The sequence below is a fragment of the Gossypium arboreum genome, chromosome 5, assembly GCF_025698485.1.
Source record: "Gossypium arboreum isolate Shixiya-1 chromosome 5, ASM2569848v2, whole genome shotgun sequence".
NCBI lineage: Eukaryota > Viridiplantae > Streptophyta > Magnoliopsida > Malvales > Malvaceae > Gossypium > Gossypium arboreum.
The window spans coordinates 195,540-210,790 of record NC_069074.1 but is presented as its reverse complement, the minus strand read 5'-3'; the positions used below and the strand labels follow the sequence as shown (position 1 = coordinate 210,790).

The window sequence follows — 15,251 nt, the reverse complement described above, 5'->3', positions numbered from 1 at the left end:
TTAGAATGTTTACGAAACTCTACAGGAAACCGTACGCTTCAATATACACGATGCCACTCAATCTTATACTAAGTTATAAAAAGGTGTATAAAACTATTTTGTTATTTTTACATTAGTGTGAATGTTTTTTCTCTCGCCTTTTTCCTTGAATAAGTTCGGAATAAATTTCAATATTTTTTTATAATATTCCTTTGCTTTCATACTAAAAATTTATTCATTAAATTACAACAACTTGTTACAATCCTACCTCTCCCATTTCATTCTCACTCACCACCCGAAGTGGTTTTCAGATTAGTATTCTAAACTCTTAAAAGTACATATTTGATTAATCCTTGCGCCTTCATGTAAGCAATCACCAATCTCGCTGTAAGTAAATATTCGTACAACTTTCACTTACTGCATTAACATTCATGCAATAAACTCACATAAATCCGAAGGTACTACATCTACTCATACTTTCTACATTAACATTCCATTTCTTCATCCATGATTCAGCTGAATTGAGAAACGGCAGAAATAATTTTCACTTCTCATCATGTTTCTCCTTCAAACTTATCTGATAAAACCAACTATGAACGGTTATGGCATTGAACACTAATTTTAAAATTTCTAAGCTATCTAGTCTAAACAACCTCTGCTTAGACTTTTAACAATTCAATTCCTTATCACTTGCCGCTTCAATATGGTAATTCATACATCACATATGACTATGGAATTGAGCAAAGGATCAGAGGCTCCACTAATAGTTGCACCTTTGTTTTTAACGAGCACCAAATACTCCAGAGCTTTCTTTGTAATGGTCTCACCTGGGATCATCACAGGTATACCTGGCGGATATGGACATATGAGTTCCCCACAAATTTTCCCAAGGCTCTCTCCAATTGACACTTTCCTTTTTCTTGCAAAGAAGGCTTCTCTAGGATTAAGACACATAGTAATATCAGTAAATGGTGCTGAACCACAATGGTCCTCTATTTGGCCTTTTATTTTTTCAAATGACAACAAGGACGCTTCAGATAGATTCTTTATTCCACATGCAAGCCTCTGGATATGGTCCCTACAAGTTCCAAGGTTTATGGCAAAAGTAATAGATCGAGTACCAACCAGTTCAGAGATGACCCCTTGATTGCTATATAAGGTTTCATCTGCTTCAAAACCAGATAAACCTAGCCGCCAGAACCCAAATGTAAGCCTCAACGGATCAATGACAGGGAAGTTAGAAAATCCGGGTGTGCCAAGCATTGAAATTCCTGGAATATTTCCTATAAGGTTTTTAGTTTCAATTGCCAAATCTAATGCATTATTGAAAATGCTGTCTGGTTTTTCACTTAGCTGAGCTCTAGCTGCATCTAGAGATGCCAAAAGCAGATAACTAGGACTAGTGCTTTGAAGGGTTTGAAGGCATCTACAGATTCTTTCCCTGTCTACAATATTCCCAGACATATGTAACATTGATGACTGTGTGAGAGAACAGAGGACTTTGTGAGTAGATTGCACAGCCAGATCAGCTCCTTGCTGGAGGGCCGAGGAGGGTAGCTGGGGATGAAATCCAAAGTGTGCTCCATGAGCCTCATCAACGATCACAGGGATTTCATAAGAATGGCATAGCTTTGAAATGTCAGTCAAGTTGCTACATATACCATGGTAAGTGGGCGAAGTGATGAAAACTGCACCTACTTTTTGACCTTCCATATGCAACTCCTCGATTGCTTTCTCTATCTGTAAAAATATTTACACCAAGTTATATTTCAACATAGAAAAATATTTTTTAAGAAAAAGAAAAGATCGTAATAACTAAACATTTTCAAATATTTCAACAGCATTAAGTAGAACGCTAGCTACTAGAATTGAGAATAGTTTGGAGACTAACCTGGGATAAAGTGACACCAGCAGTAATATCCCAAAGGCAATCATAGTCAGGGATAATATATTTGGGAATGACACCAGATAATACGATAGCAGAAATGGCAGATATGTGAGAATTCCGAGGTAGAATTAAATAATCTCCAGGGGAGCAAGTTGCCAGGATTGCTGCTTGGATTCCACAGGTGGTACCTCCAACAAGAAACCATGTCTCTGAGGATCCAAACAGCTTGGCAGCTAGCTTTTGTGCCTCTAAAATGGGGCCCTCTGGAGAAAATAGGTCGTCAAGTTCAGGAAGCTCAGGTAAATCGTGAATGAATGGCTTCAAACCAATGAGATGAACTAAGGACGAGGGTGCAGCCCGACCCCTGTTATGTCCTGGAAAATGAAAAGTAGCAGCGTTTTGGTGAGCGCAAGTTTTCAAGGCACTAACCAATGGAGGGATGCTATCTGGTTGAGCAATCTTGGAGTTGGTAATTAGGATTCTGTCTCTGGTGCTTCCTGCATCTTGCTGCTTCTTTCGTGGCTCTATCACTCTTCTTTCCTGCAACATATGTCAAGTGTTTTCGTCGCAGACAAACTGAAATCTTTCACTAGTTTGTTTCGAGTGAGCATGAAATTAAAACCTGGACCTCCTAATCTTCTTCTTACCTTTATATCTAAAATTGATGGCAATATACTGAAAGTGAATTCATAAAAATAAAAATATGAATCCCATCCCCATTCAAGTAGTGAAGCATAATTAATTCCCCAAACACCCGAACTTGGATTATCACAAATGCGATGACGGAAACAGGTGCATTCATTGCAGAAAGGATTAAAGAAAAAGAAACCGACCTTAGAAGCGTGAATTGTTGTTGACCACGAATTGGGCAGCAACAGACAACTCTGGCAAAAAAATGGAAGTGGATGAGTTGAAATTTGGATTTGCTATCGATTATTTAGAAAAAAGTAGAAATCTTGAAAAAGTCGAACGAAACCATTGAGAGGGAAATTGGGCGAGGCGAGGGAGCAGCAGTCACCGCCTATCCGTCCGTCTGAGGTTAGATTATCCACTCCCGCCTGCGCTTACTTTTTAACTAATTTTATGTACAAATTCTAAAGTGAAAATTAGGGGAATATATCAATTTCAAAGAAAAATTAGTGGATTTTTTAATTTAAAGAAATAAAGTTGATTTTGCGAGAGGTGAGTGTCACAAGCATCTAGGGCAGCAAGCATCCTGCTTACAACTTTTTTTTTTTTTAAATTTAAAAATAAAAATAAGTAGTTGGACGATAAACGATTAGAAAATTAGAATTGTTGATTTCTTAATCATTCCACAAATGATTAAAAATTAAAAAATCTTTAATTTTCTCTTAATTTTCTATATTAACTGTTTGTAATTTCCTGATTTTTTCTACTTTCATCATCACAAAGATTTCGGGTAAAATAAGGCAATTTTTTATTTGTCTATTTTTAATAGGTTTAACCATAATTTTATATTAAATAAATTGTTAATTTAGTGGTAATTTAATAATATTTAAAAAATAATTTATTTTATTGTCTAAATTAATTAATCTTATTTGATTTAATAAGTATTATCGATTTTATAAATGTCAACCCTTCTAATTCGTTTGAATCACAAGCATATCTTCAATATTAAATTACAAATTATTATATTTTTATTTTAATTAATATCATTATTAATTTTTTATATTTATATAATCAAGACAAAAATTGATTTATTGAAACATATATACGCAATTTAAGTGCAACAGCACCACGTGTTATTGAAAAAGACTAGATTCTTTCACGTCTTATATGCTCAACTAGATTAAATTGGAGCTCTCAGCTAGATTAAATTGGAGGCCACGCTTATTAGTGCTTTACTAGAAAGATGAAGAACCGAAACACAAACATTTCATTTTCTATACGGTGAGTGTACGATTACACTTGGGATGTGGCATTACAACTTAGTTTACCGATTAATGGGGTAGTTGTTACGGAGGTAGTGCATGTTGGGGAGTGGAGGTCAATTTGTCATTAGCTATTAGGTAAAGTGGCAGACAAGTTTAGTGGTAACTAGATAGATAAGAAATGGTTAGAAGATAATTTCTCATATCTCGATAATTGTAAGGAGCGTTTTTGTCACTTGTACCAAAATTGTCTTATTTCCTTAAATTTCGAAAAAAAAACCAACTTATTTCTCTAATTATTTTTTGAAAATGACGTATATGCCCAATTTCCCCAATTCTATTACTATTGTATTTTCTTCTTACCTAATTGACCTCATTTTTCTTCTTTCTCATAAAATCAAGGGTAAACTTGTCACCCAACTTTTACAACGTTTTCATTTTGAGTGACCAAAATGAAATCCTTACAATTTCATCACTCAACTTTTAGTATGCGTTTATTTTAGCCACCCAACTTTTACGTCATTTTTATTTTGGCCACTCAAAAATAATATTTTTTAAGTATTGATTGGGATAAAAAAAATCAAAGATTAAAGTGAAAAGGTGATAGTAACTAAAATAATATGCCAGGGTTAATTTTTTAAAATTATGATTAAATCAATATAATATGAAAAAGTTGAGGGATAAATTTTTTATTGTACTAATTTTTTAACTGTCATGTCACTCTCTAATGAGAGATTTTACAACACTTACTGAAAGTGGATAAAAAAAAACAATCTTGATTAGTTGGGTGACCAGATTAAAGACAAATTAATAATTGGATGACCAAAAAGCAAAAGGGGCAATAATTGGCTACCCGCAGTGTAGTTTACCCTAAATTTTAATCAAATAAATTTTTTAAATAAATTTTTATACAATATTAGAGGTGATGATAAGGATAACATGATTTAAATTGGTACTAAAAGAATGTCGTACAAAAATTTTAATCACCACAATATTTAAGTGAAAACTTAACCACATAATTTTTAAATGTATCATTGAAGTTAGATAATATTTAGATGGATTAATTATTGGTTTTAAAATTTAACTTACATAAATAATTTTCTAGTTATCTTAAATTTGAAGGTAGGTTAAACAACACAAATGTTAAAATAAATATTATATTATATTTTATTGTTGAATTTTGAAATTTAAATGGTATTTTTGAAAGAGAAATAGTTTTTTTATAAAGAATTTAATTTACGGCAATTTTATTTTGATTACTCTTCATAAATACTTTGGATGAATTGAAAAATGTAGGAGAAAATGAGTAATTTGATATCCAGCACAATGATGAAAGAGCTAAGCATGATTAAGCCCAATTAAAAGACAGACTAACGAACAAGTGTTGGTGTTTTATTTGAGATTCCGAAGATGGAAAATAAAATAAAATTACTAAATTGAAACTCAAAGGGAAATGGAAGAGGGGAGCGCCCAAAATATATGCGTTTTCATGCAGTAATACTGTCTACGGTAGAATGGACAGGACATCAACTCTGTTTTTGTGGGTATGCAAAAAATACGCCACCTTGAAACTATGTTTATACGACTAAACTAGAACCCAACAATTTAAGTCCTGTATATTAATATTAATTTTGAAGTAAGGATTTTAAACTGCAAAGCCAAGCATTTTGATACGGTGGGAGTGAGAAATTTATGAAAAATCTAGCAAGATAATGCCTGGTTTTGAGTCTCAAGATTTGGGTTCCAACATGTGTATATATACAATACATTTAGAGTCAAAAGATTGCATGAAGATGATGTTACACCAAACATTTAAAAAGAAAATGTAAATCTTCGGAAGAATCCCAGACCCAAACAAGGAAATTCCTTCAGCCTTGTTCTCTGCGTCTGTGAAAAACGCCAAGCTGAGTGGAGTCGCGTTTAATCTCCTGTAAGTGCATGCCAATAACAAACAAACAAAATTAATACAAGGTCACAAATTATAGTTGTGTTCCAAAGGCAGGTGGCCTTATTTGTGTTAAAGAGTACCCATGGATTGAAGATGAAATTCGGTTTGGTTGGAATTATATTAAATAGAAGCAATATGGTATTGTGTAAGAAATTTACCAAATGCTTGGTAGTGGAGCCTCGTAACTTTTGTTTTGTATCCCTTTGGCCTTGATCATTAATGCTTGAGATGGACTTCCTAGCATTCATCACTTTCTCTACCATCTTGCTCCCCAAGAATGGCTGTGTGGGTTTGATGGCTTCTTGTTGTCTCCGGCCCCTAGCCATAGGTGAACACGACTGCCTTGGTGTCGAAGCGTTTTGGTGAAGCACTGCCCGCCCTCGGCTAGCGGAAGAAGAACGATTAGGAGGCGTGGGATATTGGATTGGTATGGTTGGTCTTGCCAATGGCGACACACCTCTACTCCTAGGCTTTGTGGTCTGAGTTGTTGCTAGCTTTTGGGACAGATTTGAAGTGAGAAAGTCCATGTGCATGTCGGCAGTACCCACATTTGTTCGTTTACTTTTCAGAGGATCATAGTTGGCTACTTTGGTGCTGTTGTTTACCAGTGGCCTATGACTAGGAGTTATGGATCTTGAAGGGATTTTTGGCTTGGGATTTGGAGATTTCGCCCTTCCATTTATGCTTCTTTTGGACTCTTTATGGCCTGCAAACTGATTTTAATAAAATATATTCGATTATACAGTAATTTGAGATTTAAAGTGACATTGACAAGAGGTAGAGCTGAAACAAACAAACAAGCAAACGTACCCTTGAAGGAGGTGGGTGAATGATAGGTAACTCCCGTTGGACGACAGGTTGCGCGGCATTTGCTTCCATTTCAAGCGACGGAAAGAGAGGGGTTGCGGGTGGTGTTTTCAACCTATCCAAAACGGAGAACCGATAATTAATTAAAACTACACCAGCGTAATACACGTGATTTGAATGGAGTTTAAGGTACATAATTTCTTTGACAGGAAGGAAGTTAAAGATGAGAATAGTTAAAAAGCAAACCAATCATAATCATTTTTTATGGTATCAGGGAAAAACTGGTATCCACATCCTTTCTTCCCGGATGCTATTCTGTAGAGTGCAAAATTTCCTGCAGCGGAACAGATTAGTATGTGGTATTGCTATATATATTAGTCGACAAAACACGATAATATTATTATGTACAGTACTAGGTAGGTACCTGCTGACCCATTTGGTTCAAACTCATCGGAAACAGGCTGAAGGAGAGTGGCAATTCTATCCTTTTCACGTTTATGCAATTCCCGGAATAGAACAAGATCTTCATCTCTCTCTAACATACGCCCATTCTCACTCACTGCCTTCCTACCCCCTTTCATCCCTACCCCTGTGTAATCTGATCAAACACCTACTAGTTAAGAAGGAATCCCCCCCCCCCACACCAAAACACATATATATTATGAACTGCTTGCCATATGCTAGGCCGGCCGGCTGCGTTGAAGAGGCACTTTTAATATATGTGCCAAACATGTCATCTGCGCATCAAACAAACATATATAGTATCGAGATTCGTAGAGACCTTACAATTGGCGTTTCAATAACAGTTTGACACGCGCGCACATACATATGTCCGAATTTGGGAAAATTGATAAAGCTAAATATACGAAGGCCGGCCACCCAAACTGACTTGTTTGCCTTGTTTACTTTCTTCTTCTGTATATAAAAAATGAACCAATGAATGATCAAAATGTTTGAAGGCGACTTCATACATGTGTAGTTTTACGTTTAGTTCCTCTTACATCTTATACAAAATACAATGTCATAATAATAATGATAATAATTTTTAAATACATATTTCCCGTCAAACATGCTCTAGATTCCGTTCCTCCTTGCAAAACGAAAGCTACCATCCAACCTTTCTGACTTCTGTTTAGCGTTCTAGAGCCAAAAAAATTACACAAAAAAGGGAAGAAAACATAGAGAAAAAGAAACAATTTCATCCACCAAGTCTCAGTCGCCATAATTGGTATTTCGTAACTCACTGCCCATTTCTACCTTGCTACCATGCTTATTAGGCACTTGATTACTTGGGTACATATGTTCTGATGGGGTTCTCCTTGCATGCTTTGCTGGCCGATTTGGTGAATCAGAAACTGAGGCCTCAACACTAGGAGGTGGAAGTGCTAGCCGCCCCTGCTGCACCTCTGTGTCTTCTGGACCAGCCCAAGCTAGCGGATTCACTGTATATATAACAAACACAAGTAAGATTTCTATTAGCCACCCATATTTGCTGCAGCATGCAGAAAAAGATTCCACCTGCTCAATCTCAACAACTTAAACCAATGAATGTCTTACAAACAAATAAAAGGAACGAGGACTATCTCCTTGTCAATATTTCCATTTCAAAGTTACCACAATAATATCAATTTTTTTATGGAAAAAAGGGTTAAACGAATAATAGAGTCCAAGACATATAAGGAAACAAAGATCCCAAAACAAAAGTGATGATCCAGTCTGTGTGGGCAAATATGCTCAAGGGATTGAAGTTTTCAAGCTATGCTTTCTCCTCTAAATGGGTTGCAAACATCTTAACATTGGCAGCATTTTGTTCTCAGACAAACACAAGCAAGGGCAATAGAGATAGGAGAAATTTAGAGAAAAAATAGAGATAGACGGATGCAATCAGGGAGAAGCAGACAATATCTGCGGAGAAAACCAGAAAAAGATGGCATCTCAAATATCATCATCCGTAACCTAATCAAAACCTAGAACTCAAATTCTTTGGAATCAAAATAATAATAATAAAAAACATAAAATAACCTAAAAATAGCATAAATATATGGAAATTACAATCAAACAAAGTCTCTGATAACTCAAATCTCTCAAGTAGCGGACTCCACATCCCCCATCGATTACATGACTAAAACAGTCATTTGACAAAATGATACTTTTTTTGGTGCATAAAAAATGCAATATTAGTGCCTTCATCATACCTTCATTATCATGTGAGGCTGTCGGACGGGCAGGGCGCTTTCTCACATAGTCTTCCTGTAAAGGCTTGGGAATCTGAAATGAAAATCGAGACAAGTTTACCCCTTCTGTTGCATACTCAGGATGCTCAATCAAGTACCTGCAAAGTCAGAAACACTGTGAATAGAATATCAACAGAAATTTCAGGAGTGGGAGAGGTATGAATGGTATGTGACTACCAACTACATATCCAGTAGTCAATTATAACCAAGAAAAGAAAAGGTAAATAAAAATAAAATAAAAGCTTAAGTAAACATTATGTACTTTTGCACCTCCACCATTGACCGCAGTCTCTTTCCTGTTGGTGCTTGATAGTAGCTGAAATATACAGAAAATGCAAATTAAAACTGGCACCATTTAACACAAAGTTTGGCTTCACTGCTTACTATTGGAAAAACAAAATGTATTGATAATCTCACAAGTCATGACGAGATTAAAAATTAGGTACGGATATCAAGTCTTGAACATTAGCATAACTCTTAGCTCCCAATTGAAGAAACAAACAGTTAAACAAAAAGAAGCAATGCTGTGGCTTAAGATCAAATAAGAGTTGAAGCAGATTTAAGGCTACTTATGATAATGTAAAAAACCTAAGTCAGCAAATATTAATCAGTTGAAATAAAGCCCATAATAGTCTACGAATGCTCCGAGGAGGCCAAGGACAAGCGATATCTAAATGTATGATTACACACGAAGTGGGAAAAGACTGTTAAAGAATGCAAGGGGAATATTCCACACACTTGCACATAGATAGCAAAGAAACTAAAACATCAAAAAATAGAATAACACAACAGGAGAAAAAGAATAGATATTAAAGAAATAATATTAAAAGATAAATGGTTAAAGATTGCCTCAGTAGAGAAGTAAACCTACATGTCTGCAAATTTGGTACTTCCTTCACCTCTTATTCGTAGAAGCCTTTGCCAGCCTGGAGGAGGCTGAGCAATGTTTGGTTTGTCAATTGCCCAAAGCCGGCTGCCATCTTGAGAGATATCCGTTGGATCATCACATGAGATATCAGGCCTCCATTCACGAGCTGTTTCACAAACAAAAGGATTTTCTAGAATATGTTCTCGTATTTCTTCATACTTTTCCTTTGTTGGTATAAGCCTCCATTTAAAACAATTGGCACACTGGACAGTGAAAGCCCCAACAGATGGCAATAGTTTTGATGAAGAAAATCTTGGACCTACAGGAGGTCGGCACTGAACGGGTCCAGGAGGCGTGCAACCAACAGTACTACTAACAGCAGGATCATAAAGCACCAACTGTTTAGAAGTATTCCCATTATAAACGTCGTCTTCATTTTGTGTGACCTGAGAGTCATCATCTGAAGAGGATGATGAAGCAGAAGAAGCAGCAGCATTTACAGCATCTTGGAAAGTACCATCCACGTGACTTGTAAAACTTGACCCAGCCAAGTCAGTTGCTTCCCTTTTCAACATAACAAAAGCTTTTTCAGGAGGTGACTGCATTTCAATATCTCGACGGCCTATTACAGGAACAGAATACATTACTAAGCTAACCAAATGTCAAAATTATCATTAACCTTTACTTGCATTCGATTTATATGAAGCACAAAGTAGGTGTTTCGCCGAACCTGCTTCTATTACAAGCTTGTGCATTTACAAAAAGAAAATGTATAGGAAATGGCATGGATCTTGGTGTGTGGACAGCACATACATTGCATTGATTCGCAACACAACCAGAGAAACTCCATAAGCAAAAGTAAACAGAATTTATAGGATACCAAAACCTGATATCACAATGTTCTTTGTTATTGCTTTAACTCTTTTGATCTAGAGCAATGCGCATGCTAACTTATTGCTGCATCTAGCTTATGATTAAACCAAAAACTTGTAAAGAGTATATTGAATTGCATGGTAACAAAATACTTTTGGTTAATGCTGAGAATGACCACACTAGCACAAATAAATGACTTTCTAAACAAAAGTCTTACCTTCTTTTTTAACACTTGAAAGAATACTTTAGAGAGAGGGTAAATTAAGATTTCATTTTCTTTTCAAAAACAATATGGGAATTTCAACATAAATCAACTATGCCAAGACCTTTGAGTTCCCTTGCTCTTCTTAAATTATGTTTGCAGACTAAATAGGAGTGACTAAATTAATAGCAACAAGAAACAAAGCTTTTTACTTAACTATATATTATTAAAGAAATGGCTAATATTGTTGTGCCACGCTTTATCAAGATTATCATATGATCAGAAAGGTTCTATTTTTATAGCTTCCATGTCCTCTTTGGTCTTTCACTTCCTCTCTTAAAATGGGTGTTTTCCATTAAATCATGCCTATCTAGAAACATATGAATTTCTTTCAAATATTACTATTACTGGCTTTAAATTCCAGAAATGAAAAAATAATTCATGCACCATTGGTAAGAATGAATGCTAGTATGCAATTCAAAAACCTCCTTAACATAACAATAATGATATCTCGAAAGAAAATAGGTTAATTATGGAATATATATTCACATTTCAGTCTTATTGACATCTTAAACGTTGACTGACCTTGTGAAAGCAAAAGCAGATGATCTATCAGTTGAGGCAAGTTATATGAGGTTTTGATAGCCAAGTAGACGCAACCGAGCTATTCTACCATTGGCGTAGTTTTCCCGTTGTAATATTGCTCAATTAAAGAGACCTACTACATTATTTGAAGAAACAAGCAATTAGAAATTAAAACCCATGACAAATATATGCACAAGGTATTAAAAACAGATTAACGATACTCTATGAAACGAATCAAGCTGGCAAATCAGGAACAAAAAAAATCAAAAAATAAAATAAATCCAATAATTCATGAGGTTATCATTTAAAAAAAAAAGATCAGATTAGCGAGGAACCACTTCTTGAAATTTTCAACACATATTTTATTATTAGTATCAAGTCTAAAACAGCGTTGGAAACAACAAAATTTCAACAACAGAAATCAAAACCTAAACTATAAATACCGAACCTTGAAATTACTAAAAAAAAAAAAAGGATGAGTTCAGACGGCATTCCTCCAAGAACAAAGGGAAAAATGCATCATACTTGTCTCGTTTTCATGAAAACAGCAAAGAATAGTTTACTTGATGCATGATGATACAACAAATAGCAGAATCCGATCGGATGAATAAAAAGACGATCTATCCAGAAAGACGTCAACAGTTTAAGGGATAAATTAAGTGGTTTGGATTAGACAAAGAAGATCTTACGACCAAAGGAGGTGAGATGAACGATGAAGGAAGGAGGGATCTAAGAGAATAAGCAAATCGAAGCCGTTGATGAGGAGCAATCGTACGGCCACAATAAGTTTTCCTTTTTCTGTTTCACAGTGACCTCTCTTCTTTCTCCTCGGAAACAGAAAGCACAAAGCCCAAATAAAACAAATGGCAGGAAAGAATAGTGAAAATTAGAAATTACAATTTATTAACAGTAAAACTCTATATTGTAATTTTAAAAAGAAGCGAGCTGAAATTATTAGAAGGAAAAAACAATAAAGTAATATCATAGATATTCTTTTGAATTTAAGCAATAAATCGACGGTGATTTGTTTTAGATCTCTTTCTTTCTTCAATGCATTTGAAATCTCGAAACGGTTACGTTTTGGTTTAGGCAATAATTAAATTATCCATTGATTCAAAATCTGTAAAATTGAAATTAAAAGTTAAGCCTTTAAAATATATTTTTATATTAATATTTAAAAATAAATTGCAATAATGGTAGTTATGTATTTCAATGAAAATTCAATATTTTTTAAATGAGAGGATTCAATCAATATTGTAATTGTAAATTTAATGTGAAATGTGAAATGAAAACAAGAAAGATGGAAATTTCTAGTCATTTTAACTGTTTGATGTTATTATAAAAGCTGAGACCAAATTTGATCAATAAAGTGACCAATATCATGCTAGGTCTCACCCAACCAGTTGTTTTATAGCCTAATTGTCACCCATCTCCTACCCCAAAAATAACAATAACCAATTAGAATTTTAAGATTGGGGTCCCAGATTGAGCCCTTCTATTTTTCTTGATTTAGAAATCATGGTCCCTGAGCTAACTTGTGGTAATTATGAAGAAAGGCAAAATATCTTTTATAACCCTCAATATTTACAGTTTTTATCAATTTTACATTTATTCTTGAAAAATAGATGAAAAATTTTTAAAAATAAAACTCTAAAATTTAAAAATCATTACCTATATCATTTGGTATTCCAAAGGATGACTCATGCCTGCTAAACTCACAAAAAGGAAACCTCTCTTTTTACCTCCCAAGTTTTTGTGCTTGTATTGTTTGCTTTGAAATTTTTATACCCCCTACTCATATATAAAATACTTTCATATACTTTCCTAAGGGATGAATATTGTTGAGTTTTTATTGATAACTAATATATATTGAGTTTGGCAATAAAGAATTGATGTTCAATGTTTACTAAATGAAATTGAAAAAATTATTAGGTTTAGCAATGTAGAAATCAATCACAGTTGTGTAGCTAAGTAGTTAAGATGATACAGAAACGTGGTTTTGTATTAGTTTCTTTATGTTTTTTAAGTTTGGATAGTATTCCTTTGCAAGGTGATGTACCAGATATGTAACGCCCCCACGCCCGAGACCATCACCGGAGTCGAGCTTGAGGGGTTACCGAACATAATTTATCAATTTAAGAACTTCAAATCATTTGTTTCTACATTCACAGCTTTCTAGCTACTCGTGTCACAGTTACAAGAAAAATCATATCTCGAGTTACGAAACTCAAAATCAAGATCCGTAAATTTTCCCTGAATCTAAACTCATATATCTATTTACTAATTTTTTTCTAGAATTTTTTATTGGGCCAATTAGTACAGTTTATTAATTAAAGTATCCCCTGTTTCAGGGTTCGACTGCTCTGACCTCTATGTATTACGAATAAGATATATCTCTATACAAAATTTCAATGACTATGAGGTTTGTTTCTATTAAAAATAGACTCAATAAGGAATCTGTACATATAAATAAAAACTTCTAATTATTTTAGTAAAATTTATTATGAATTTTTAAAGTCAGAACAGGGGATCCAGAAATCACTCTGGCTTTGTTTCTCAAAAGTTTAAATATCTCATAAAATATAATTTATATTCCTGTTTTGTTCAATCCATATGAAAATAGACTCATTAAGTTTCAATTTTCATAACTTACTCATCATTTAGTTCTATTTATACTATTTTTAGTGATTTTTCAAATTCATGTCATTGCTGCAGCAATATTCTGTTTTAAGGCAAGTTTCATCTTTCCATGAATTTTTATGAACTAGATAACCTGTTAAACTTCCATGATATCAAACATGATCTAAATTAGCCATCACCATGACTTATCAATATCAAACATTTTCTCAACCAAACATGGCCATATCATAAAATTATTTACACAAAATAGGTATATTGCTATACATGCCATACTTAAGTAGTTGTACAAGCCATTTACCAAGATAAAAGTCCTTTGGATAGTGTGATCGAACTTTCGACTGTCCCGATTCTGAGCCGCTTGTTCAAAACTACAGTGAATGAAAAGGAAGGAGTAAGCATAAATGCTTAGTAAGTTCATATGTAAATAACAAGTAACATAACAATACAAATATACCAAACAACTTTAGCATGGTACCACCAAAACATATATCACATCTTTAAACATCATTCATCATCTTACCACCTTATCGTTGTTATATCTATTTTCAACCCGAGGGTTAAGAACATACCTATCCAAAGTGTCCATTTCACAACACTTACCCAAAACGTCACTTATATCTTAAGTGCTCTTCCATTAAACTAGAAGTTTCACCCATTGAACACATCGGAATATAACTCGGATACATGGATAATTTGCACATAAGTGCCACATATGTAATCAAGAAATCATGTAACCCGCCCCTAAGTGAACTCGGACTCAACTCAACGAGCTCGGGCGTTCGCATCCATAAATGAACTCGGACTCAACTCAACGAGTTCGGATGCCTAGTTACATCTCACGAACTCGGACTCAACTCAACGAGTTCGGACATTTGCATCCATAAGTGAACTCGGACTCAACTCAACGAGTTCGGATGCTCAACCATCCTAGTGACATGTCACTTGTATCCTAATCTATTCCTAAGGTTCAAACGGGCTTTTTCCCTCGATCTCACATTTGCCGTCTTCCATGGAATATCAGAACCAATACTCGGTAGCAATTCATATTTATCAAGTAGTAAACATAATTTGCATATTACTCAACATTAACCACAAAGCATAATATTTCACGATTAAAAATCAGCATATCATATAATTAACATTAATAAATTAAAAATAACATTTATGCTACATTATTTACACATGAACTTACCTTGGTACCAAAATATAAAGATTTTGCAATTTAGTCCACAATCTTTTCTTTTCCTCGATCACGACTTGAATCTCGTTTTTCTTGATCTATAATACCAAATTAATCTTATTTAATACATACATTTATCAAAACAGCATTTAATA

At 34.4% G+C, this 15,251-nt stretch overlaps 3 protein-coding genes across 8 annotated transcripts; all 3 read right to left on the bottom strand.

Annotated features, from left to right (window-relative positions):
• Positions 1-320: 320 nt before the first annotated feature.
• LOC108467062 (uncharacterized) lies at positions 321-3,116 on the bottom strand. The gene is made up of 4 exons (XM_017767527.2): positions 2,844-3,116; positions 2,701-2,751; positions 1,871-2,407; positions 321-1,719 (listed from the first exon to the last, which is right to left on the bottom strand). The coding sequence occupies exons 1-4, from the start codon at positions 2,844-2,846 to the stop codon at positions 691-693; spliced, it is 1,620 nt and encodes a 539-aa protein (XP_017623016.1). The 5' UTR covers positions 2,847-3,116; the 3' UTR covers positions 321-690.
• Positions 3,117-5,448: 2,332 nt separating this feature from the next.
• On the bottom strand, positions 5,449-7,095 carry LOC108465341 (uncharacterized). Its single transcript, XM_053028421.1, has 5 exons — positions 6,928-7,095; positions 6,761-6,879; positions 6,518-6,629; positions 5,866-6,420; positions 5,449-5,687 (listed from the first exon to the last, which is right to left on the bottom strand). The coding sequence occupies exons 1-5, from the start codon at positions 7,093-7,095 to the stop codon at positions 5,628-5,630; spliced, it is 1,014 nt and encodes a 337-aa protein (XP_052884381.1). The 3' UTR covers positions 5,449-5,627.
• A 308-nt stretch (positions 7,096-7,403) lies between these two features.
• Positions 7,404-12,296, bottom strand: LOC108465854 (methyl-CpG-binding domain-containing protein 2). Of its 6 annotated transcripts, none has more exons than XM_053028407.1 (6): positions 11,966-12,296; positions 11,277-11,409; positions 9,620-10,238; positions 9,011-9,064; positions 8,710-8,846; positions 7,404-7,956 (listed from the first exon to the last, which is right to left on the bottom strand). In XM_053028407.1, the coding sequence occupies exons 3-6, from the start codon at positions 10,219-10,221 to the stop codon at positions 7,727-7,729; spliced, it is 1,023 nt and encodes a 340-aa protein (XP_052884367.1). In that variant the 5' UTR covers positions 10,222-10,238; positions 11,277-11,409; positions 11,966-12,296; the 3' UTR covers positions 7,404-7,726. The 6 variants fall into 6 exon arrangements, with proteins under 6 accessions (XP_052884367.1, XP_052884369.1, XP_052884368.1 ...); XM_053028409.1 differs by having other exon boundaries at positions 11,277-11,412; positions 11,969-12,296; XM_053028408.1 differs by having other exon boundaries at positions 11,969-12,296.
• Positions 12,297-15,251: the final 2,955 nt, after the last annotated feature.

Coding starts and splice junctions, on each gene's coding strand:
- LOC108467062 (XM_017767527.2), bottom strand. Junction 2,408..2,700: donor CAACAATTCACGCTTCTAAG/GTCGGTTTCTTT, acceptor CATATGTTGCAG/GAAAGAAGAGTGATAGAGCC. Junction 1,720..1,870: donor CTGGTGTCACTTTATCCCAG/GTTAGTCTCCAA, acceptor ATATTTTTACAG/ATAGAGAAAGCAATCGAGGA.
- LOC108465341 (XM_053028421.1), bottom strand. CDS start 7,095: ATGAAAGGGGGTAGGAAGGCAGTGAGTGAGAATGGGCGTATGTTAGAG. Junction 6,880..6,927: donor GGTCAGCAGGTACCTACCTA/GTACTGTACATA, acceptor TAATATATATAG/CAATACCACATACTAATCTG. Junction 6,630..6,760: donor ATAAAAAATGATTATGATTG/GTTTGCTTTTTA, acceptor CGTTTTGGATAG/GTTGAAAACACCACCCGCAA.
- LOC108465854 (XM_053028407.1), bottom strand. CDS start 10,221: ATGCAGTCACCTCCTGAAAAAGCTTTTGTTATGTTGAAAAGGGAAGCA. Junction 9,065..9,619: donor AGTACCAAATTTGCAGACAT/GTAGGTTTACTT, acceptor TGTATATTTCAG/CTACTATCAAGCACCAACAG. Junction 8,847..9,010: donor TCAATGGTGGAGGTGCAAAA/GTACATAATGTT, acceptor CTGACTTTGCAG/GTACTTGATTGAGCATCCTG.